This window comes from Puntigrus tetrazona, chromosome 9 (assembly GCF_018831695.1).
Source record: "Puntigrus tetrazona isolate hp1 chromosome 9, ASM1883169v1, whole genome shotgun sequence".
Classification (NCBI taxonomy): Eukaryota; Metazoa; Chordata; class Actinopteri; order Cypriniformes; family Cyprinidae; genus Puntigrus; species Puntigrus tetrazona.
Genome location: NC_056707.1, coordinates 8409715 through 8434577, shown reverse-complemented (window position 1 = coordinate 8434577; position 24863 = coordinate 8409715). Strand labels below are relative to the sequence as shown.

Below are 24863 nucleotides of genomic sequence, written 5' to 3'. Positions count from 1 at the left end.
ATATATATATATATATATATATATATATATATATATATATATATTTTTTTTTTTTTTTTAATACTCTTTTAGATGGAAATTAGACTAAGAACCCTGATCACACTATGATTGCCAACATGAATAATTCTAATAAATCATCATATTAGATTCTAATTCTAATGGTTCATGTGACTGAAGACTGGAGTAATAGTAATAGTAATTCAGCTTTGCATCACAGGAATAAATTGGTAAATAGCACCATAATTTTACACTGTAATAACATTTTGCTGCATTACTGTTTTTATGTTATTGATAAAGTAACTGCAGTCTTGATGGACACAAAGGACTTATAAACAATACAAGTCTCACTGACCCCAAACTTTTGATCTTTAGTGTAGGTCATTTGTTTTAAAGGCTTTAGCCTAAACCATGATTAGGCCATAGTTCAATCAGAGCATTTACATAATTTAAAAAAAAAAAAAACTTTTCTGTTGTGCAACTTGAGAAAAGACACTTGACATGTTTTTAAATCCATCAGTACAAATTTCTTTCATTCGAAACAGCTCGGATTTACATTTAGTCTAGGCTTAAACCTGGTCTGTGAAAGCAGGGGAAAGAGCTCTTTCTCTAGATTTATCTACACTCCACTATGTCAAACATTTACATTGCATTAACTCCCAAAATTAAAATCGATCAAAATTTCACGCCTCAGTGAGGAGACACTATATTAATAGCGTATTATCATTCTTGATGAATGTGAGCTATGAACTCAGATCAAACATGTACTCGTTTTTGTTGCATTGTAGCACATTCCAAATAACAAAAAAACAAGACAAGCATTCCTGGACTCAATGAGTGATGCAAGAAAATTGTGTAATTTCATATATCAATCATATAGACATTAATTTTAAGAGTGTTCTTAACTCATTTCAACAACAGACTCAATCTGATACGGTTCCATTAAATGCAGCGCCAGCTATTTGGTAGAAACCATTCCAGAACTGCATGCAATCTCTTAAAAGAAATGCTATATAACGGTTACTCCATCTAGTGGCAAACCATTTCAACCTTGAACTGATCTCTATGCAAAAATAAAATGCAAGGACAAACACAAATCTGTATCAAACTATATTTATTATATACAGTAGTAAATGGCCAACATAGGATCCTCTGTTCTCCCAAACAGCCCTGCCAATGCAACACGCACACGTTAACTTGGCTTGAATTCACCGCGGAGTTGCAATTACACCAGGACAGCGTTTAATACTCTCGATACGCCAGAAGGGCTAAATAAGAGCAATGTTACTATAAGAATATGACGCATTTGCAGAGGGCAAACTACGAAACGATAAAATCAAGGGGAACACTTAAGTTTTGTATATCATGAAATTCATACTTAAGCAAACTTTTAAAGACATACGCATCAACGTTCTTAAAATTAAAAATGGCTACCGGTATACGATCCACAATCTAGCTTTATCAAACCTGAGGTGTCAGAAATAAACAAATGCTGCAATGTCACCGTTCGAAACTGTTCATAAAAAGAGCATCTTAAATTTAGACGTTCACCACAATTAAAGAAATCGAGACCGTACTAAGAAGTCACAAACATCCTCTTTCACAAAGCTTCCCTCCTTGTATATAAAAATAGATGGGGGAGGTGCAAACATACGTACATAATACAAAAACGTATACAACAGGCATACAATTTCCAAAAGGTGGGGAGGAAAAAAAAAAAAAAAAACATTACTAACTGTCATTTCCAATTTAGTTCAGGGAGATCATTGCAAAAACGGAAATGAGGTCTTTGGATGATTAAAATGAAAACAAACGACAACAGAAAAAGCAGCTATTAACTTAAACAATTGATTTCCAAAACCTTTTCCATTTCAGCCCTGAACTGCAGTGGAAGTGAAGAGGAGCGCAAATAAACCAGCTTCATCCACGTGTGCTTTTTCTTTAGCAGGTTCCTCCCGTCTGCTGCTGGAAGACGTCGATAGTGTCCTCATCTTCCATTTCCAGCTGAGGGAAGAGAGAGAAAAAAAAAAAAAACCATTTAACCGTTTTTGCTCCAAGCTACCCGTTTTTTTTTTTTAAGTTTAGTATGGATTGCTTAATGTTTTAGTTCTTTTTTTGTTGACAGACTGCATCCTCAAGATGCAGGAGAGCATGCATGTTTGTAAAAATAGTGATGTTTTGACACTCTAGCTCCCATGGCACCCATTCACCATTGCCATTGATAAGCAAGCGATGCAATGCTAAACTTCACTACAATCAGTTTCAATGAATCTACACCATGTATAAGACCTGTGGGAGAGCACGTTTTCTGCAAACTACTCTAAATCGGTTTACATTTCAGAAGCCGCCAACATCTGACCCAACACGTTTAAAAATAAGAGTACAAACCTGTGCAGGTGTGTCCGTCTCATTAATTGGCTGACCATCAAACCTGAACCTAATTTGCCTTATGGATAAACCCTGCAAAAAAGAAAACAAAACACTTAAGTTTCGTATCTGCACATCAGCGTAACATCAAATGTGCAAAGCTTCAGGATGGGTGCAGATCTCAGGGAGTTCAAGCTGCAGGCTCACCTGTCTTTCACAGTAGGCCTTCATCAGTTTGCTGAGGGGGGTGTGCCTTTTAATTTTGAACTGGACCACAGATCCGTCCTGACCCGCCACTTTCAAGTTGATGTGGTCATTTTCGGTCTTCACGCCCTCCTGAAAGGAAACATGCGGAGTGTGTGGTGTTAAACAAAGATGATGAAGTTCTGAAGTGTCCACACACACACACACACACACACACACACACACACACGACAGGTAATTTGAGCTAAAATCACACTGTGACTTACATCCCTGTATATAACATTAACGTTATATGTTACTGTGATACAGAATAGCACACGTTAATGACACGCTAGACACCCAAAACTGACTATAAACACCAATATCTGTTAAAACGCTGCTTTAAAAAAAAGACCTGCGACGCGAACTGCGCGACGCTTTCGGTGCAACTGCGTTTGGCGCTAAGTTGAAGCAACTATCCGCCATGAAAGAAAGCCCATCCGAGCATCTCTTTGAGGCTCAAACGAAGCGAAATGCTGCCGGTTCCGTCGCTAGCGACAAGAGACGCTACGATTCTCCATGTAGCCGGACGGATGGCTGAGTTACATGGCCATATGCGGAAAATGCGCAAAATCTTTGTTGAAAACCTCTTTGTTTCCCCGCATATAAAGTGCAGGATCCAGACAGTCTACATCCGCGCGTTACAATCACCAAAGTGCGCCCCTCCCCGCTGCTGGGACTCGGAGCGCAGACACGTGCATGTACCTTTGGCTTCTCGTCTGACATTTTTGTAGAAATGTAGAAATCTCCCGGTGAACGTGAAAGTGACGGTAACACGAGTGCTATCCTCCCCGCGCTCGGCAAGAAAGCGCAGACTGGATTCCCACGTTTGATTGGCCCGGGCAAAACCACGTGATCTCCAGCAGGAGGCTGTAGCCCCAGAACGCGCAAAAGCAACTCGTCCATTTCATTGGACGGTGTGAAACCACGTGACCAACACTCCGGTTGTGGAAAAGGTCTTAGGCCCTTCAACTACAAATTACTTTTAATAATGAACATAATTTCTACTTAATAGTGTGTATTACTTTCGCTTAATGAAAATATTACATTACTCAAAAAAAAAACTGCTAAAACATATTTCTTCCATCTTTATTTGACCCTCTAGCACTATCTATTCTAAGTCTATTTGAACTCTTTGTTGACTTGACCCTCTAACATTTGCACTCAATTCATTTTCTAACTGCTTGTTATCTTTAAAAAGGCCTGCAACACTAGTTTAATTGCTCATTACATCATTGCAAAAAAAAATACAGTTTCATATTTTTGATGTTTGTTGTGTCAAGATTACTAATATGATTTAGGTAAAATACATTTAAACTTAAATTTTACTTTTTAATAAAGCACAGAAAACAAATGTACAACATTCACTTTTATTGATATCTCTCTCACAGTTTATTTGACTTCTGTAAATTGCACCGATCAACCCTTTGGCAAATACAATAAGCTCTTAATCAAAACATGAAAAAAAAATTGCGACAGATTAAAATTTCAGTGTAATTTGTTTAACTAGCGAAGGCAGACACAAATCAATCTGTCAATCTGAAAACTGTAGGAATTTACAAAAGCACATTTTTATATTTATGCCTAGTTTATTTTGAGTAAAAAGCTACACAGCTAAAAATTTGCAGAGGTTAAAAACAAAAAATTATTTCACTGCCGTGCAACTTAGCCAGAAACAGGCAAAGTCCAATGAAGTCTCAAATATCAGTGTGTTTTACTTAACTTGGTCGAAGCTTGTTCGGATCATCAACGTACTATATTTACAAGGCTTCATGAATGCATCTAAATGTGGTTTGCTTGAAGATTCATTGAATATCCAGGTGTTACATTTAAATTTCAAGCGAAAGGCAAAGTATATTTGCGTGGCCAGCTGCTAACTAGTATAGCGCGTCTTTCAAACTCAAAGAAAAATGGAGTGCTGTGTGTGCATGTTCATTTTTACAATAGGAGCGAGGTAAAAGAAAAGACAACAGCGGAGCGTCACAAGCTTCCTAGCTGTTCTCAAATCTAGAGTATGGGTTATCCGCTTTCAAACCTAAAACAGAGTGAGCAATGATAAACTGTGAAACATAATGTAATTATTCTTTACAAGTGAACTAAAAGAGAATAATGTAATTTACATCATTTATGACGAATGACAAATCTTACCGTATTTCAATCGCATTTCTTCATGTCTCTGCCTCATCTCTGCTTTCCTGCATTAAAACAAAAACATAATGAGCAGTTTCATCAAGACAAGATCATCTGGCCTCTAGAATTATTAACAAAATGCTTAGATTAATGAAATAAATCGTACCTCTCCTCTTGGCGGAACTTTCTCAGGTGAGCTTGTCTCTCCATTCGCTCCTCACTCCTTTTAGACCTTTAGATTTTCAGGAGAAATTAAATGTAATAATTTCTTATAAATGATACAGTGTTTTGTTCTTAATAATTAATAGCAATAAATCGATATACATTACATTTTCAGTGACAAGAATACATTATGAAGGTTAATATGTACAAATAAGCGGCCGATCGTAATAGGATAAACTCTTGGTGCTGGTTTTCATCTCACCCGATGTTTTCACATTTACAGCAGCAGAAGCAGCAGACAAATATGGCGATGATGATGACCCCCGCGATCACAGAGATGGTAATGATGAGAGTCTGAAAATTCACTGAGATTCAAACAGCACAGAACAGATGTGATCGGTCTCGTCCGAACCCACTTTGTTCTCACACACAAGTAATACGTGCAAAGGTTAAACTGGCCCTGACACATTTTACAAGAGTAAAATCATAAAGTGGCAATCAAGAACGCCATTAAGTTAAAGTTAGCGTGTACTGTGAACTATGAATATGAGACCCATAACTTGGTCCCATAGCTAATATACGCGATGCATGCATTAAAGAAGGTAAAGAGATGGTTGTTGTATGTCATGGTCAGTCTTACTCCAGCACACTCCCCATCGTGCTTCTGAGAGCGGACAAACACTGTGAGCGGGCAAAATGCTTTTCACCGGATAGTCAATGCATTTCTGGCTTGAGATGCACCACAAGCACTAAAAAAAAGAAGAAGAAAGAAGAATCCCATTACACACATTTTATAACGTTTTATTAATTATTGCTGTCTGTGGAACCGACACAGGGTTCGGAAGTCTGACGATCAACTGCTATTGTTGACAGCCAATTACAAAATATATCTTACTGAAACAATCTTCAGACATTCTTCACAAGTTGTGTTGGATCTTACAGAGCAGTCTGTGGAAAGAACAAGCCTGATATCAGTGACAACCGATTTAAACACATCTCTATTAAACATGTACTTGTATGAAAATGTTGTAGATTTCTTAAACTGATTTCAATATTTGACCCACATAAACTCAGAAATCGGCACCGATGAATGTCAAACATCTTTTTAATACAGCAGCCGTATTAAATATTACCCCTGGCCTCTCTTATAAAACTTATACTGAACACAATATCCCTTTATGTTTTCTAGCCCATCATGTGATTCAAACAAAAGTAGGATTTGCAGGGCACCATTATTTTATTTAGTTATTTTTTAATCTTTACCATGGTTACGGTTTACAGTTGACTGAAAACAAACACTTTTCTAACACAACTTTAGACATAATTTTAAAAGTCTTTCAACAAAAAAAACAGTGGGGTCCAAAGTGTTAAAGCGATCATATGATCACCGCTAGAAGTTACCTCGTCGTGAGACAGTCTGGTTATATACTTGACTATATCATTAAACTGTAATCATTTCCTAGAAATTAGAAGATATGCTGGACGATTAATTCAACGTGTCTGATAGCCAGACAAACATCGGCTGTGTTTCAAATCGCAGCGAGCCTCCTCCGCAGACAACACTCGGTCCTCACGAGTCCGTGTCCAAAACGCTATTCAAGGAAAGACCTGGCCATTGTTTGGTCCACACAAAAAGCTCGTAAACACAGCACTGTAGCCGAAACTTACTTGTTTCTGGACTCGTCGTCTGACCAGCCGCTATTACAAAACAGAAGGCAAAGAAAACCAAAGCAACGAGTGAAAGAATCCGAGTCCGGATCATGATGGCAAGCGCGGCGGATCTGTGCTGCTCTCAGGCCTGGCTGGTCATGTGTTTGCCGGAGGGACCGGACGAAAGGCCACTTCGGTAAGATCCTCCCAGTTTCGAAATAGTGGTTTATAGCTAAGCGGGATTTGAGGCTCTGGTTTAGCTGTTGTTTCCCTGACAAACAATAAAGTGGTTTATTAAAACTAAATAGGAGGCAAAAGTAGGCTACATTCAAATTAAACTTGTCATGTTGGCTGCTTAAAATGTATTTAGACATATAAACAAGCTTGGTAAACACAAACCGATGTTAACTTTTTTTTAATGGCTAATTTTTGTAAAATAACTATTGTATTATTGTATTTTTTTCCTAAATGTAATAACTGCATCTGAAACAACATTCTTTATAAATATTTATATAAATAAACATATAAAGTGCCTTATTTATTGTACTTATTAATTGTATTATTATTTCCGTAGTTAAAAAGTATGTTGTGTGGTAGAGCATATAGAAGAAAGGCTGGATTTATGTTGGAGTGAAACATTACAGAGTTGACTTTTTTCCACAGATATGAGTGGTGTTTATTAAGCTCACTATAAAATAAATCTTTTAAAATGTGCAGTAAGCGTATTTGAAGAAGACACATCTTGTGGTCACATCTCACCTTGCACTGGAGAATCAAAAGCTCTTCAGGACCCTGATTTCTACTGTAAAAAACTCTGATAGAAACATGCCTTTAATGGGCCGCTATGTCTTCACGAGGACCAGAACTAACATCCACACTAACACTTCGTTCATCTTTATATTACATGCATTAATCTCTATATATTTTGTAACAAAAATGAACAAACAAAATCTCAAACAGTAAATCTCCAGAATATTCTCATTACAAAATAATGTAGATAAATGAATGCAAAATGTAATTTTTTTTTGTATCATGTTCATAAGTGAGGAACAAAAGAAAACATGTAATCGAACAGCATTTTGAAATAATCCACACCAACTGGAATTGGAATAATTTATTAAGCATTTTGTAAATCCAGTTACAAAAAAACAAAACAAAAACAAACAACAATCTTTGATTTTCATCCTCTACACAAACTGGAATATTCTGAGGCTAAACTAAAGATGATGAGATGCACTCTGGCAGTGAACTGACCAGCAGCTCACCAGATTTATTAATGGAGCAGTAATGAGCAGAACTTTGAAAGAGGTTGTGGCAGCGCATAAAAGAGTCTCTGATACCACAGTGACATCCTCCATTCATATTTTCACCGTGTTACATCGTCTGTACACGCCATGCCATCAACACCACCATCCATACAATGACACTAACACTGAATAAATACCCAGCCCACCCATAATATTCACTCTCTTTTAGGCACACAAAATCATCCTTCAGTTATGCAGGCTTCCTTAAAAAACATTCTTAGGAAAAAAAGACAGGCATATTCCAAACGGTTTGACATTTAAACTGAGATGGATCGATTTATCTTGAAAGAAAGAATTTACAACTGACCTACTGTGTGAAATAGCGCAGTCATAGCTTTCCTGCAAATATCAGTACAGCGGCATTCCACCCATTTCCTTTCAGAAACTTTTTGCTATAACAACTAAAACACTGCACTGAAATATTGAGATATTGCTTATGTCTTTATAATGTACCTGAGCTTAACCCAGATGGGGCCATTCACATTTCAGGTTTTATTTAGATTTTTTTTTTTTTTTACGTAAGCATGCACTAGACAGACATGTTTAACTGCTGTGTTTGTCTGGCGTCTTTTGAGGCATCTCACATGACGCTGCACCTTTTAGAGACATCGAAAAAGACGCAGTGTATGTTTTCATATAGAAACGCACCAATGGAAAAGCAGTGCGGTGAAATGCAAAAACGCTTTCTGCGTGAACAGACCCCTCGTGCGCGATACACAAGAGAACGCATGGATAAAACTGGCAAGACAGGTGTAAAATGAAAAAAAACAACAACTTTTTCTTATTCTTTCAACCCGAGAAACGGTAACAGACAAACAGCGACACAGAAAGCCATCTAAATGACACAAATCTGCACAGACCAGCCCTTGTGCGGAGTAAGGCAACTGGACAAGTTTTAACATGGCTGTTGAGGCCGTCGATGTGTGCAATCACCTCAGGCTATTAGTCTTTGAAAGCTCTCAACAAAAACATTGTTTCGTGTGTAACATTTAAAACCGTGTTTTGATCTTTTCACTTCAAAGAGTGTTCGAAACTGAAATTGGCCAAAAGGGAAAAAAAGAGAATGCTGAAGCGTCTAGGACTTTGAGGTATTCGCCATGAACATTTGCTGGTCAATTAGCATTGCACCACGTACTAAACAGACATGATGGGACAAAGGGACATGTGCTAAATTTAGCTGTGATGATTGAAGGCATTCTGTTTGTAGCCCCGCCCACAGTGGAATCTTATTGGTCCAAAATTCTACTGTATATTAAACATCAATTACGTAAGTTGTTAGAGGGGCTGTTTTTTTTTAAAAAATAACGTTTGCTTTAAAACTGGTTCCTGTATCATCATCTTATATTCGTCAATCCATATCCCTGCTGTTGAATTCATTTTTCCATCAGTGCGAAGGAAGTCTCTCTCGTCGTGATTGGTCAACACTCATCACCTGATCCAGTTGCTTCCAAAGCTGGCCACCGATCTGACGCTACATCGTTTCTTAACTATCATGTTGATGTAGGCTTTCATTATTTTGGTGATCTCTCCAACCTGGAAAAAAAAAAGCCAGAGTTTAGTCACGGTGTACAAAACTGAAGACAGCAAACCAAGAAACACTTTTTTATTCAGTGACATGTATTCTTAAAGGGATACTTCACCACAAAAATAAAAATTCTGTCTACGTTTGTGATTGGAAAAAATCTTTTTAGGGTGAAAAATCCATAATTACCTGAGGTGTCTCAAAGAACATGTCCCTCCCATCCACTGTGATCTTGTATGTGCTGGCATGAGGAGCTCCAAAGAAGACAATGTGTTCATAGGGGAAAGTCTCCAGAGGTTTGGCCTCTCCTCGTTTATACACAGACACGTTCTCGGCACTCACGCTCAGCCAGAGGTCATGAGGGAAACCACCTTCTTTACACTGCAAACATGTGTCACAACAAGTGTCAGATTAACCTATCAAAAAAGATCCAGATACTATCCTGGATTCAAAACGCACGTTAATGTCAAGTGTAAAAGGAGGCTTTTTGGATCATCTCACATCCTCAGTTCTTACCTCCACATCAAACAGTGTTGATCCATACCCAGGCCACTCTTTAATGACGTTCATGTATTTCAGCATGGCTTGGTGCTGATCCAGTCCATGCAGTCGACTCCATTTCTCCATAATATTGGCCCTGGTGGCTGAAGTCTCCTCCTTGATCCACATTTCCATCATTTGTTCCTCCTGCATGCTGCGCTGCTTCTTCATGGTGCCTGTCTTCAGCCCCCGTCTCAGCGTGCCGTCCAGGAAGCTTGTCCTCCTCCTTTCCAGGGTTTGTCCTGATCCGGCTGCGCCTCCTACTTTGGTGAACTGAAGTATGCGGTTGCGCAGGCGGCCCGTGGGGTAGATGCTGTCCAAGCTCCAGTTCACCCGGGACACATCCCCAAACAGGTATTGCAGACGTAACGCTGCAAGGTGCTGAAGGGTATCCTCATGGGCAGGAAAGTGACCGCTTATTAAACTTTCATGAGCCTGGAGAAATGAATAAGATGGACACTCACACATGAGAATGAAAAAATGACCTTTTTGTATTTTTTATGCTTGCAGATTCAAAATTTGGAAAAGAAAGCACAGCTACATAGTTTACAATTAAGTACAAAGGTGCAACGCAAAGAACAGAACTGAATTACAGTGGTTAAAGTTTAGCTAGTTTTGTTAACCACATAATTCAAATATCTTTCTCCAACAATGAGCAGAATATGATTTTTGAAAGTGACATATGATAGATAGTGATTTAAGGCAATTAAATGTTTTTAGCGAATCTCAATTTGTGTTCCATATCCTAAGATGTTATCGATACACATATGCTCAGAATCAATGCTAGTGATACTAAAACTAAAAAAAATGCTTCAATTAAAACAAAGCTGAAATAAAATACAATTATTATTCTTATAAACTTTAAAAATGAGAAATATCTCAAACTAACTAAAATAAGTTCAAGTTTATTAAGAATTAAGTTTAAAATTATTAAAATGTATATACCATCAAAAAATAAATATTTTAATTTAAAATGAAAATAATAATAATTCTAAACCAGCCAACCAAATGGCATTGAGCTGAATGGGAAAGGTTTCTCCAGGTATTACACACCTCCATGATTGACTTGAACAGAATAAAGGCAAGAAATAAAACTATAAATCACTGACCTGCTCGAACATGAAGACAAACTCCACTCCTTCCTTGGGCATGCTCTCCACATCCAAGAAACAATAGAGTTTGAAGTACAGCTTCCATGGGCCGTCTTCCTCCCCATCACTTCCTGCCAACCTGAGAAGCAACCGCCACAATAAACAATCATTTTTGAGTTATTTCAGATTGAGGATTATATCTGAATATGACAGCTTTAATAAGCAAGTGATGACAAATGCATTTGGCAGCGTTTTGTAGGAACAGAATTTAATTTCTGAGACTGAATAGGCGCAGCTTTGCGGTGTAATTTTACCTCTCGAACTTGGCCAGGACATCGGCCACAATCACCCTGCTCTCCACGGCCCGGTCGATCGAGTTGTTATGCTCAAACAAAGCAAACATGTTCCTGCTGTCCTCCATAGCCAAGCCTCGGATCAGTTTCTCTACCACCTACACAAAGAAAAGAAACAAAACACGTCTCCATCAGCGTATTACACCACGCATTCATGAATAACAGGAACATGATCTATATCTAGGCAAGATTTATTCATCTGCAGTTTTCTGTTCTCTGTAAAGTTCTTGTATCGTATATATTTTTTTTAATGATATGTTAGTATCCCCCACCTCTCCTGCTGTAGTGTGAGAGTTGATTGATATCTTGCAGGAGCCTCCACCATGGCAGTAAACAGTGGTCGTCATCTCACGTCTCTGCAAAAGAGCAATTATCTCCTCTTGTGAAGGCACAAACTCCCGCGCTTTTGTCTTCTTCAGCGACTCGCCAATGAACACAGCGAACATCTCTATTTCTGTCCCAGGGAACAGCTCCTTTATCCTAAAGCCATTGATATGAGAGAATATTAATGCCATTAAATACACATTTTGCTATGCTTAAAGTTAGTGTTGTTATTGTTAACTAAAATATCATATTTAAAGATGGGCTACAACACCTTTTCAGGTGGAAGCGGAGGTATCTGAGGATGCCGCGGCTGGGCAGAAAGGTGCAGCTCATGCAGGTGAGCAGGTGCCAGTGTGCTCGGTTGGCAGGGCTGTTGGGCTGAGGCACGTGATTGGTTTGTTTGATCAGCTGACAGTACACTTCATCTCTGAGTGGCCGCAGATCTTGACAGGTCTGTAAGATGCCCTGAATGATGGGCATTGGGTCTGACACGGCTTCCATCTCCTGTAATGAGTTAAAGATCCTGACCGCCTCATCTTGCAGGCTGGTGTAGCCTTTCTCCTTTTGCACTGTGAGAAGTAGGACAGGAAGAGGAGACAGATGGAGAAAGAGACATAGGATTAAATCCATCACCCTATCAATGCAAATCCAGAGTTCAAAAGATAAAACTGTGTGTCACTGAGCAAATAAATCATCAGTGAACTATCCATTAATTGGTCCAAAATATGTGAATTGCGTGATTGATTAATAAAGGAATGTCCAGAGTTAAATAAACAGTTAATACGTAAGTGTCAATTACTACAGAAAATTAATTTGTCTTTTAGTTTATAAAGACAGTTTGTAGTTGCCATGCAATGACATACATTTTTAAAACCATTTATAAATTTTTTTAATGATTTTCTAACCTCCAAGTATTGAATATGGAATATGTCCACTAAATAGTTTTAATTGACATTTTGAATTAGCTTTTAGCTAAAATTAGCTTTTTTTACATTCTTAGTTTTTATATTCTTCGTTTCAATTTTAGCTTACGATTTAGTCATTTTGCTATCTGTTTTTGTCATTTTATAATTATTATTAATATTACATATTTACATGCGTTTAGGTGGCTATACATTTTTTCCGTTGGGTGTGCTATCGCTGTGCTCAGCTGAACCACAGGACTAGATCAGAGTAAAGGAGACACTCACAGCTGACATTGACCTCTCCGTACGGTAGAGGTAGCAGGGGTGAGTGCAGCGGGTGCTGTGTGTATCTCAGGATGGGGTTCCTCCAGTACATCTGCTCCACAGCCTCCACGTTAAGACTGCTCTCCTGCACAACCATGAAAAGAACGATGGCATTAGGGTTATTTTATTCTTATAAGACAATGTACATTCACTGATCACTGAAGATAGAAACACAGCACACAAAGGAGTTCTGAGCTACATTTTAATGAACAGCTTCTTTTGCCCCATATGTATGTGTGTGTGTATATATATATATATATATATATATATTTTTTTTTTTTTTTGCAGCAAAAGGTGCACTCAATACTCGATGCTTCTCACTCATTTAATTATAACTATATTCCACTTGGTTAAAAATAGATTTACATTCATATAACAAAATAAAGCATGTTATTTTATGTGGGTAACCATGAAGAGATTACAAGTCATGATGAATCATGGTGAATAGCAGATGCTATTGTCAGAATGGCATTGGCAACTGAACATTTCTTTTAAGCATCCACACCACTAGATGTCATAATGGCGTCCATGAATGAGTGCATCTTTGCAAATCAAAATGACTCTGTTGATAAATGTAGAACAGAAGCACACAGAAATAATCAAATAAAGATAGAAATTTGAAAAAAAAAAAACAGTCAGTGAACGGCACACAGAGCACTCATCCGTGTACCTCACTTAACACTACAGTTTTTGACCCTGAGGGACTGTTGGGGCTCAAGAGGTATCGGTTTCCTCAACTGAAACATGATTGTTAATATGATCAGAAACCTTACTCCACATGAAATCGTGAAATCAATGAGATATTGCAGGGTTTATGTACCTTAATATCTCGAATGAGTTGCTGGGTAGGTGTTTCAATGGGGACCTTGCTGTCTATGGCCACTTGAATGGCTGAAGCCCATCTCATAGCTTCGTTCAGTAGTTTGGTGTAGAGGCGGTAAGAGTGCTTTCTCCCATGGACTATTATGTTCCAGTAACCTGTGGTGAACGGAGGAATTAGAAAAGGTCCAAAGAACATTTGAAGAAATCTCTAGTTCTCCACTTTTTTCGGCATAAAAATGTGTGAAATCACCTGTCTCCTTGTAAACTTTCTCATCAGGCTGAACAACCGAGCAAAGGCTGTTGAGCACCAGTGTTCCCAGTTTAGACGCGCTGCGCTCTGATGATTTATAATAATCCAGTGAGTTATTGGTCAGAACAAACCAGCGTTTCTTTAGCTTGAGAGAAGTGCTCTTCCCACTGGACTTCATCTCTTTGTGCAGCCAACCTGACAGAAACATCGAAAGAGGAAAAAAATGACAATCAATAGAGTATGTGAAGACTTTGCCTGCGTGTATTTTAGTGACCATAAAATTGAAAGAATGGTGATGCAAATAATAGATTAATCACCTAAAAAAGGGATGTTATATTAATATTATTAGGTATTTTAATAATATAACAGCTAAAATCTACAGATATCTACAGACAAAATGCAATTTAAACAAATAAGGGAACGGCAAAAATTACATACAGGGCTGGTATGATTTTTTTTTTATTTGATCAAAAATACAATATAAACAGTAATATTGTGAAATTATTTTAAATATTTTGCTTTAATTGAAAATGTAATTTATTCTGCAATGGACAATCTGAATGGCAGAAAGAACAGCAATTATTTGCATAAGAAATCCGTCACCTTTGATCAATTTAATGCATCATTTCGAAATAAAAATATTTCTTTTAAGAAGCAGTGATAGTGTATGAATGGCAGCCTATTTTTTTTTGCAATGATTCATGGTCTAAGTGATGTAGTAAGTACAGTGCTGGTAAATCTCTGTATCCTGTACAGACCCGGTCTGACTCACCTCTCACTATGAACTCCTGGCCGTCTATTCTCGAGTCTCCTTTAGGCTTCTGCAGAAGGCCGATCCAGTGGTGCATTTCCTCAGGTGTGTCAGTGTTGCAATGGATCACGCGATTGGCAGTGATAATAACAAATGAGTTTGGCCTGAGGAAAAAAAAAAAATCTTATGAGACCAATATATCACGAATGCTATTTTAAAAACAACCGTTCCAAAATGACAAATGATACAGATGACAAATATGATGTTTCTGAAATAAAGTTAAGCTGAACTCTCTTGATAACATGCGTTACCTGTCTGGGTTGTCGGAGGCACATACAGAGTCAATGAGCCCAACATCCAGTGTTCCCTGAAGATGAAACATCAAATGTACATGTCACTTACAGGCATATCACTTTGCTGACTGAGTTAGATTAGTGTGAACACTCACGACTGCGTTTTTGGGGTTGGCCTGTTCATGCTGCATCTGCAGAAGCTGTTCTGGAGTGGCACTGTGGACACGGCTCAGGACATTGAACCAGCCGCTGCAACACAGACATTACCATGATTATGAAAATTACTCACCTTGCATAAACTATCGATCAGGCACACTGGAATAAAATAAATACATATTTTAAATGTACCTTGCATCCTCAGGAGATTCTGCATAGATCTGGTAAGTCCTGTCCTCGGTCACAATATTCAATGCATTTTCCTTCTCATGGTTGTCCACAATCTCTCTATGGGAAACACCACACATCACCAGTCAGTGAACATTAAAACAGTAAGCCAGGACTCCATCAATGGTCTTTTGCTGTTAAATACGAGGCAGCTGCGGCAGCTATGCACCGTCTTCTACAAACATCTGGACACTGAGGTCTTACTTGGCAGCTCGGATGTCAATGGTTCCCTTCAGTTTCTCCTCACTGTCGTTCTCGAAGTACATGAGTTTAGAGTCTCGAAGGACGAACCAGCGCATCTTCCAGTTCCTGCGGGACAGAGTGGACATCCCTCCACCTTTCTTGTACAGCCAGCCTGACTTGAGAGAATCCTGCTTTGCCCTGAACCACATGAAGGTCTCGTCTTTCAAAACACACCAGCGCCTGCGCCACGGGATCATCAGCCCACCTTAGAGAAGAAAAATAAGAAAGAGAACAATGAAACATATCGCATCTATCGATAGCAATATTATTCAGCGACATAACCATAAGTATGTAAATGGAAGGAAACACTCACTTTTCATGTACAGGTAGCTATGGAAATAAGGAGGTCCACTTCCGTTGAGCAGATGCACTCTACCATTGGACACCTCCTCGTCTGTATCCACATATCCATCATTTTCGTCATTACTGTCAATAAACTGCAGAGATAAATGTAGTGTGAATGTAAATAAAAGTGTAAAAGAATCCTAAAAGTGTATCATGGTTTTCACAAAAGTTTTTAACATTAGTAATAATAAAAAATGTTACTTGAGTAGCAAAGGATGAGTCTGGAGTAATGATGCAAAAAAAATACATCTTTGCATCACAGAAATAAATTATATTTAAACTGCAATAATATTTCACAACGCTGCTGTTTTTACTATACAACCTTGGGGAGCATACGAGACACCTTTCAAAAACATATAAAACTAAATTAATTACAGACCCCAATGTGCTCAACGCCAATGTATGTTTTGGCTAAAAATGGTTCTTTACACTGTAACTAGAAACCGAATAGCACTTTGTGTTTGCTGCGTAGGACATCTGCATTTCACGGTCTAATCCTATTAGTTAATGCAAACAAAAAGAGCATGACATCAGTAAATGTCCTCCCCATTGTTAACTGTCATGTAAAGTTTCACATTACACCCAAACATAACGCGAATCAGGTTTCTCAGTTCAAATATTCTCCACGAGTCAACAATCAAGCTGTTGCAGAACTGTGTTTTGAGCAGGTGTGACAAGCATTGGCTAATCGCTGCACATTCTGGGAATACCCCGAAGGACAAAGACTCAATATATATATATATATACATCAAATCATATTCACCTGACACATGCTGCTTTAGCAAATAAAACTTGAGTAGCTACGAGAAATCTAAAGCAATAAGCAATTTGAAGATGCATTCATTGTGGTATTGTGCAAAGTTTAAAGATCTTAAAAGAATTGGGACAAAGTGCTGAGTGATTTTTTTTTTTTTTGCTTCAGGCATTACCGGATCTCACCATTTTGACACTGACTGTATAAATGTGATGAAATGCGTGTTCCTTTCAAATGCCTCACGAGGCGTTCACGCTCTGCAGTGACAAAGCAGCTGGAAGTCACTCATTTTAAATGAAAGGGGTTGTCGGTGACAGCGACCGTTGGAGATGCCACAAAGATTAGCAGGTCTCCACTTCATGCAAATCTTTAGTGATTACTAAGGGACGTACAGATAGTGAAACTCACGTGATCCACCAGCTGATAACACAATTGTGTGGAAACACTACGAGCAACAGTGGACAGGTTTGTAGGTCAACTAGTTGCTCATACTGGTGAATGCCAATATTTAGGAGCAGCAGTGCTGTAAAGGAGATTCATTCTTAAATGCAACTTCTCTATGAGGGTTGTGATGTGCTGACTGTCAGCTGTTAACATGCTTAGTAGGTATCAATAGTTACTGCATTATTGGCGTCCCGAGTTCGAATCCCGGCTCGAGAGGGGGGCCTCTCTCTCCTAATACACTTCCTGTCTCATCTACACTCTCCTATCATAATAAAGTAAAAAATAAATGTTAAAAAATGCTGAGAGAATTGTCTTTACAACCATGCCCTTTAAAGCACTGCTGCTATGTGGCAATCTAAGCACAGACAGACTTTAAGAAATTTCACCTGCTGTGAGCCATGATTCAGTTGTTAGGCTAAATACATACACTGGAAAATAAATGTCTAAATAAATATACCATGTCATGTGGGGGAAACCATAAATGATTTAACATGTAATTTACTGTGAAATACTGTCACATTTGTTTTTATTTTCCACACGTAGAACTATAAATACCATATAATTTCTGGACATTCCCAGAAGTCCCTGTGTGAAGTTTTATATTTATATATTTTTTCCTTTTTTTTAGTTATTATGTACATGAACCAAATATTTTGTCACATTTATTTTTGTCACAGTGTTTGTTGCATTATTGTTGCATTCGTCTTAGTTTGTGTGACTGTGTGCACCGTCAATATACAATTATTGGTCATGTTTTATCAACAGGCCACTTTGAAGTCTTTGAAGGCCACTTGAAATATTATGGTGGTTATTAGCACAAGGTACAAAATAGATTTTGGTAGTTCATGAAGTATTATTTCATGAAATATGAAATTTTCAGATATGTACCTGTACATTATGATTTTTGTTACAATTCCTGTTGTGTGTATGTGTTCAGTCTATATAAAGTAGACAATGCCATCCCATAACACCTGAAACACTGCAGACATATTACACTACTGGCATTCCTGCCATTTTTTTCACTATAATATAGACAGATTTTCTTACAGTGTAGGTTTCCATTTTATGGAGGGAAAAAAAAATGTATGCTTTTGCTGGCAAACCTTTGCATCTTCAGAAAAAAAAAACAGCAAAACTATAACTCATTTACCTGAAACTTTTACATTTGCTCAAAAAAGCTCTGAAATACACTGATATGTAGTGAAATATAGCAGCTCTCAGTGCGAATGCGTTGTCAAAGTGTGAAAAGAGTGAACTCACTGAGTCTGAACTTCCTCTAAAGGAGTCTGTGCTGTTGTAGGTACAGGAAGATCTATGCAGCACTTCCTCATCAGTGAGGTGTCCGTCATTAGTACTTCCTGCGTCCCCACAACTCCCCAGCGCCTCCTCAAACTCCTCTTGGTCATAGTCCGACTCCGTGTCGGGCAGAATACTGAAGCTGGTTTCCTCCACAGGCAGTACAATCTCTGTTATCATCTTCCTGGTGTTTTTATACACCACCTCATAATCTACTATGTTTGACGGCAGGGCAGCTGGAGGAGGGGGTGGAGCTGTAGTTGGAGGAGGGGGAATGTCTGAGAGTATGTTTTGTTTGACGGAGGAATTGGATTTCGGTCGCTCCATCCGTGCAGGCGAAGACGTGGCCACCAGACCTTCGGCAAAGGCGGGCGGTGGAGGCGGAAGACTGCTGAGAATCTCTTTGTCCACGGGCATGGCAGCGGGAAGAGGAAAGTCACGGAGAGGGATACACTCATCGTCCGCGTGGAAGCCCTCGTCCACCTCTTCCTCGGCCAGAGGAGCGGTGGTCTCTGACGGGTCGTGAAGGTTCTCCTCGCTGGACAGCGACTGCTCCAAACCTCCGAAGTCCAGCATCTCCAGGAACTCAGTGGCCACACGTGAAGCCTCTTTCTCCAGGCGGTAGATCTCGGCGTCCCTTTTCTGCCGCAGCTCGTCTCTGGAGCCGTCGTTCAGCAAGGACACCCCTTCGTCTCTCTGTTTCTGCAGCCGTTCAATCTCTCGCTCCAGCCGCAGGATCTCCTCCATCTGACGACTCTCCTCTTCAGACGAGTACTGGCACAGGCTGTGAGACACGTCCTTCTGGGATATAGGGGAGGATAGTGAGGACATGCCAAATATATACAGTTCATTCTGTCAATTTAAAAAAAATGGGTCCAATCAAAGAGCGCAATGATTATCTTTAACAGTATATTCCATGATATTCCTTTCAGTTTTGGTATTACGTACATCATGCAACTTATGGTAGTCCTTCATGTATAAGTTAAGGATATACTGAGTGTGCTCACAACAAACAATAATATAAGAACATTTTTTAAAATTTAAATTTTTTAAAAAGTTTAAAACGATATATTGCGTATACCATCTTAAAGAAAAGTTAAAATTCTCTAAAATCATGCTGTGTGAATATCATGTAAAAAGAAATAAAATATGTTCTGTATATTTTGATGAGTGATCTTTATTATTTCCAAAATTTATAAAAACATTTTTCATTAAAAAAAAGTTTTTAATAAATTTTTAATTTAGGTAATTTATAATTAATTCATAAACACTATTTTTGGGAGTGACCAGAATGAACCTTACCATACCCTGCGGTCATTTGCTGACAGAGCTATCTCTATGATTTATTTTATTTCTGGTCACACCATATAACTTGACTATATAATACAATATAATATCAAATGATTAATCATGAATAATCATATGCAAAATAAAGGTTTTTATTTACATAATATTTGTATTCCATATGTTGTGTATATATTAAATATATTTATATGTAATATATGGGTGTGTGTGTGTATTTATATACATAATAAATATAGACATATAATTTAAACTTTTTTTTTTGGATGTGCTAAATGGTTGATTATTAACAAATATAATATAATATAATATAATATAATATAATATAATATAATATAATATAATATAATATAATATAAACAGTGAGTGAAGCAGTTTTGTTAAACTACTCTTGCAAACTAGTTAAGCTTCTCAAGAGGTTCTTTTTGACCCATATAGCTTAATACCATGGCATTACTGTTGGACTTACCACTGTAATATGATTTTACAACAGATTTTTTGTAAGTGAAGTCAGAGAATTAGGACAATACAAGATATATCCTTTCCAGATTTGAAACCTCTCTCATAGGAATATAAAATCAAATGTCCAATGGAAATAATACCTTGTGGTTGTGATGATTCTTCTCCACTAGACTCCTAATATGAGGCAAAACAGGAGAGAATCCTTTTAGACAGGGATTAAGCACAGTCCAGCAGCCGACACAGATTTTGGATGACCTAAATTAAAACTCAAACATTTGCCCAGATTGCGTTTTACCTGCTGTGCCCTGCCTCTCTATCCTCCAGGATCTGTTTGCTCTTTAGCTCTTCCTGCCTCCTGTTCAACTCTTCCTCTTCCTGCTGTATCCGTAAAGCCTCCTCTTCTTCCTCTTTTCTTCTCTGTGCCTCTTCTTGAAGCCTCTGTCTCTCCTCCTCCTCTTGTCTCAGTCTCTCTTCCTCAAGTCTCCTCAGCTCCTCTTGACGTCTCTTCTCTTCTTCCTCTCTTCTGATTCTCTCCTCCTCTTCTCTCCTCCGTTTCTCCTCTAAGAGCTGCCGGTAGAGCTGTCGGGCGATCTGTCCGCGGATGTGTTTCTGGAGGACCACGGCAGCGGAGCGGAAACGCAGGAAAGCTTGTCTCCAGAAGTGAGCGCGGTAGTTCTTTTGAATAGTGATGGTGCTGGTCCGGACTTTTTTATAGTTTTTTCTGTGAGAAGGAGAGTTGCAACATTAGAGAGCAAGCCCTCGAGGCTTCATTAATGATTAGTTGACAGAGATATTACAGTAATTATGTGTATATTACAGTTATTACTCAACATAATAAACAACTCTGTCAAAGGAAATACAGACACCCCCATCATCAATCCCATAAACAACAACAGTACAGAGGTGCAAATGAATACTAAAAACCCAGGAACCAAAATAGTGAACTCAGGAACTCAGCAGTGTGTCTTTCTTACAAGACAGATGCTAATATTTTGATCTTTGTCATCTTTAATTTACCATGGCTTTAAAGCAACCTGTTGAAAACATCTTAAACTGGTTTGCTGGTCTTTGCTAGTCTCCGAGCCTTTCCCAAATGGTCTTTAGTTGGTTAGCCAGATGTTTTCACAGCCTGATTAGTTGACAAGTTCCCAAAATCCCCTCAAAAAAATAAACTAAAACTAAACCAACACGGTTTGAGCAATTTTCTTCTAGCAGGGCTGCTAGTTAAAAAAAACTTCTGAAAGACAAAGCTGTATGTAAACCAACATAAAACCCATGATTATGCCGAGATCCCTCCAATCTGATTTATAAAAAACAGCATGTATTTGCAGTGAAAAGACACTTGGTGACTTTTCACTGTCTCTCCTTCATTTGTTTCCCTGCACTTTCATAATGAATCTCAATTCACTGCTTAACGCAGCCCTGGTAAATCATTCTGCTATGCAAACTTCCATCTCATTCACATATTCGATTATGGCAGTCAAGTAACTCAAGACACAAGCGACAGCCTCTGGTAACTCACCCGACCCCGTTCAACAGAGCGTGTTTATACACAAACACACACAAAGCTGCACTAACCTTGCCACATAACTTAGTATGTGGGCCCGGATCACCATACCAGCCGATGTGCGCACCTCCTCTCTTTCCTTCTCCAACCTCTGCTCCAAAGCCTCCTTCAGGAACACCTGCAGGCACCAAAGAAGAAAGACAAGGAGAGGGAGAGGGAAGAGGGTAGGTTTGAGTAAACTGATGGGTAACTCTCTCCGGGCGATGTGAAGAGCACGTCTTTAGTGAGCTCAGCAGGCTACAGGCTACAGGGAGCTGAGCTGTGGAGCTCTGCCATTGTGCTCAAACCACAGCGCTCTGATTTCCTGTTACTGCTGCTGCTCGGGCTATTCCAGACATACTGACGTGCACGGACAGAATGAGAGAGAGAGTGAGAGAGAGAAAGAGAGAGAGAGGGGAGGGGAGGGGGAAAAAGTGGCTTTCGGCCAAAGAGCAGGCCACACCCTCACCCTCTCTGTCTCAGAGACAGAAGACATGAAGGCTTAACCCTTTACTCACTGACGCTGACTCAGAAGAGAAACCTCTGAAACACTGGTGATTTAAGGAGATCATGTTCATAGTGAGCTCTAAACGTAAAAGAACATTTATAATAAGCAGTACAGCAACATTGAGGAGTTTGAAATTGATTCAAAAGTTTTAGACTTAAAGGGATAGTTCCTTCAAAAATCCTGTCATCATTTGCTCACCCTAATGTAATTCCAAAACTGAAAGAGTTTCTTCTGCTAAACACTACAGATGATTTTAAAGAATGTGGGTAACCGCAGAGTTGATGGTGGCCACTATCTTTTTTTGTGTTCAGCAGAAAAAAGAAACTCATACAGGTTTGGAACAACATGAGGGTGAGTAAATGCTGATAGAATTTTCATTTTGGGGTTTACTGTCCCTTTAAGGAATAAAATCTTTTAGTACAACGGTTATACTCAAACGCCATGCAATCTGTACTTAACATCTAATTTTATATTGTGCAGTTCACCCCTCTCAGTGTATTTCAATAAGACGTGTAACGACGTGACCTGCTGTTTATCACTCTATAGTTAAAGAGAATCCTCACACTCATTAGCTGCCACCTTCCAGTACCGTGTATCAGGTAATGTGAAGAGTGAAAATTAGACAATGAAGCACACTATTATTCTTAAAGCTGAAAAAAGAAGAGATGTGTGAAGCTGTAAGACAGAAAGATCAACAAAGGGTAAAAAAAACTAAAAATTGGTACAACACATCAGATGAAAATTTTCAATCTCGAGTTGATGCCCAAATTATTTATTTTTTGCTGGAGAGATAAGAGAAACAACTGCATAGATGCTGTTTATTTTATTATTGCCACTTATATAAAACTGAGGTGATCAAGCTGATCCATGTCTTTTCACCATCATGGTATTGGTACTTATATAAGTGAACAGTAAAGCTAATGCCATTTAAACAACTACAGTGTTTAAAGAAATATAGCTTTTCCAAGCAAAACTTTGTGTACTGTCACATTATATACCGCACATCTTCTCAATTAGTGTGCCTTTATGTGTTATTAATACAATCTGGACAAACTACAGTATATCCTCCACGTTGGCGGTGTCATGACCTACAGTTGGAGTTCACCATCAATTCTGAATGTGATGACTTCTTTCTTGTACACGGGACAGTACAGTGTCTAACCTTGAGGTGTGAACTTGATGCCAATTTACCAATTACATACAACACTGTTTAAAAGTTAGGGGTTGGCATGATTTTGTTTTGCTATAAGTATTTTTTAAGCAAGTCAAGTGCATTTATTTGGTCAAAAATACAGTAAGATCATAATATTTTGAAATATTCTTATGGTTTTTGATTTGAATATATTTTAAAACGCAGTTGAGCATCATTACTCCAGTCTTCAGTATCACATGATCCTTCAGATCTACTACGTCAACACAAATTTCCATGACATCATCAAATCCACCAAAACTTGTATATGTTGGCATTACCAGAATCAGGTCCTTTCAATTAATATCAACCCATGCACGCCGCGTCATGTCTGGCCTCCCACAGATCTTTTAAGCTCATTGTGAGATTTCCTGGAACCGGCGACCCAGATGTTCCTGTAATCAACGTCGCACAGCTGCAGACGCACACACAGGAGGAAGTTTCCTCGTCCACATCCTTCCCAAATCCCACGCAAAAAAACCCTGAGCCCCGATCTAGGGATCACACTTCCTCAACACGCAATCAGCGTGGATATAATTACACACAGGTTGTTTTGTTTCGAGCAAGGAAACACAATCTCAGACCCCTTTCTTCATCTGACGCCCCTCCCCTCACCTCCACCTCAAATCTGACACTCACAAACACACCACGGACAAAAGCCAGCGCTCGAGAGCACACATACTCTGCTGGTCACAATCACACACACACTCCGGAATGAAATCATGAATGTAAACAGACCTCAAGCCGTGATAACAACTATAACGGACCGCTGGGCACATACAGCAATGACGGACACGGTCATAGGTCACTGTCTGGAGCTTTGACTCCATACGTAGACTTGCTGGAATACAGCAAACTGTTTTACACAAGAGACTGTATTTATATAGAAACACATGTGTGGAACATATGTGCAATCACTGATCAAACAACTCCCTGATGTCTACTTCTAATAACGCTTCATGTGGCCCTGTAGCGACATTAGTCCAGAATCCAGACTCTGCTTTTTCTGCAGATTCCTGACTGAAAAACACAAAAAAGGACACAACGACCTATTCCCCTTAAAGATAAGTGTTTTTATGTAAATACAAGATAAGTGCCATATCTTGACCTGTGCTGGTTTGGTGCAGGAATTACTGGTGAACCAGCTTTTTTTCTCCACAAAACTTACAGGGATAATATTTTAAAGAATGTTGGTAAGCAAACAGTTCATGGTAGCGAGTACCATCCAGTATTCAGCAAATACAAAATATCTCAACGTAAAAAAAAACTCATACAGGTTTGGAGCGATTTAAGATTGAGCAAATGATGAAGGAAGCTATTTGAATAGATTTTTTTTCAGTGTATTTTTATTATAAAGGA

General features: G+C 38.7%; 3 protein-coding genes across 4 annotated transcripts in view; all 3 read right to left on the bottom strand.

Annotated features, from left to right (window-relative positions):
- Positions 1-1094: 1094 nt before the first annotated feature.
- sumo3b (small ubiquitin like modifier 3b) lies at positions 1095-3467 on the bottom strand. The gene is made up of 4 exons (XM_043249725.1): positions 3313-3467; positions 2572-2700; positions 2386-2457; positions 1095-2001 (listed from the first exon to the last, which is right to left on the bottom strand). Exons 1-4 carry the CDS (start codon positions 3331-3333, stop codon positions 1939-1941), a joined length of 285 nt encoding a protein of 94 aa, XP_043105660.1. The 5' UTR covers positions 3334-3467; the 3' UTR covers positions 1095-1938.
- Positions 3468-3963: 496 nt separating this feature from the next.
- Positions 3964-6732, bottom strand: pttg1ipb (PTTG1 interacting protein b). Its single transcript, XM_043248125.1, has 7 exons — positions 6568-6732; positions 5795-5847; positions 5540-5648; positions 5162-5264; positions 4904-4969; positions 4756-4802; positions 3964-4642 (listed from the first exon to the last, which is right to left on the bottom strand). Exons 1-7 carry the CDS (start codon positions 6659-6661, stop codon positions 4599-4601), a joined length of 516 nt encoding a protein of 171 aa, XP_043104060.1. The 5' UTR covers positions 6662-6732; the 3' UTR covers positions 3964-4598.
- Positions 6733-7648: 916 nt separating this feature from the next.
- myo10l3 (myosin X, like 3) overlaps positions 7649-24863 on the bottom strand; it is a 60268-nt gene continuing 43053 nt past the window's right edge. Inside the window, exons 21-40 of one of the 2 annotated variants that reach the window (XM_043248896.1) lie at positions 21840-21946; positions 20557-20982; positions 20402-20435; positions 18462-19298; positions 15972-16095; positions 15620-15863; positions 15380-15475; positions 15187-15280; positions 15050-15105; positions 14760-14902; positions 13988-14182; positions 13736-13893; positions 12877-13000; positions 11958-12255; positions 11635-11842; positions 11324-11460; positions 11028-11148; positions 9895-10353; positions 9568-9759; positions 7649-9389 (exon numbers count right to left, since the gene is read on the bottom strand). In XM_043248896.1, the coding sequence (XP_043104831.1) occupies positions 9285-9389; positions 9568-9759; positions 9895-10353; positions 11028-11148; positions 11324-11460; positions 11635-11842; positions 11958-12255; positions 12877-13000; positions 13736-13893; positions 13988-14182; positions 14760-14902; positions 15050-15105; positions 15187-15280; positions 15380-15475; positions 15620-15863; positions 15972-16095; positions 18462-19298; positions 20402-20435; positions 20557-20982; positions 21840-21946 (4158 nt within the window). In that variant the 3' untranslated portion in view covers positions 7649-9284. The remainder of the gene's footprint in view (positions 9390-9567; positions 9760-9894; positions 10354-11027; positions 11149-11323; positions 11461-11634; positions 11843-11957; positions 12256-12876; positions 13001-13735; positions 13894-13987; positions 14183-14759; positions 14903-15049; positions 15106-15186; positions 15281-15379; positions 15476-15619; positions 15864-15971; positions 16096-18461; positions 19299-20401; positions 20436-20556; positions 20983-21839; positions 21947-24863) is intronic. The other variant, XM_043248897.1, reaches the window with a different exon arrangement.

Bases quoted from the DNA above. Each gene is read 5' to 3' on its own strand.
- pttg1ipb (XM_043248125.1), bottom strand. From the start codon at position 6,661: ATGATCCGGACTCGGATTCTTTCACTCGTTGCTTTGGTTTTCTTTGCC. The intron at 4,803-4,903 runs GTACGATTTATT...GTTTTAATGCAG, and splicing joins AAGTTCCGCCAAGAGGAGAG to GAAAGCAGAGATGAGGCAGA. The intron at 4,643-4,755 runs GTAAGATTTGTC...ACTCTGTTTTAG, and splicing joins AGAAATGCGATTGAAATACG to GTTTGAAAGCGGATAACCCA.
- sumo3b (XM_043249725.1), bottom strand. From the start codon at position 3,333: ATGTCAGACGAGAAGCCAAAG. The intron at 2,701-3,312 runs GTACATGCACGT...GTTTCCTTTCAG, and splicing joins TGTCAGACGAGAAGCCAAAG to GAGGGCGTGAAGACCGAAAA. The intron at 2,002-2,385 runs GTTTGTACTCTT...CTCTTCCCTCAG, and splicing joins AGACGGACACACCTGCACAG to CTGGAAATGGAAGATGAGGA.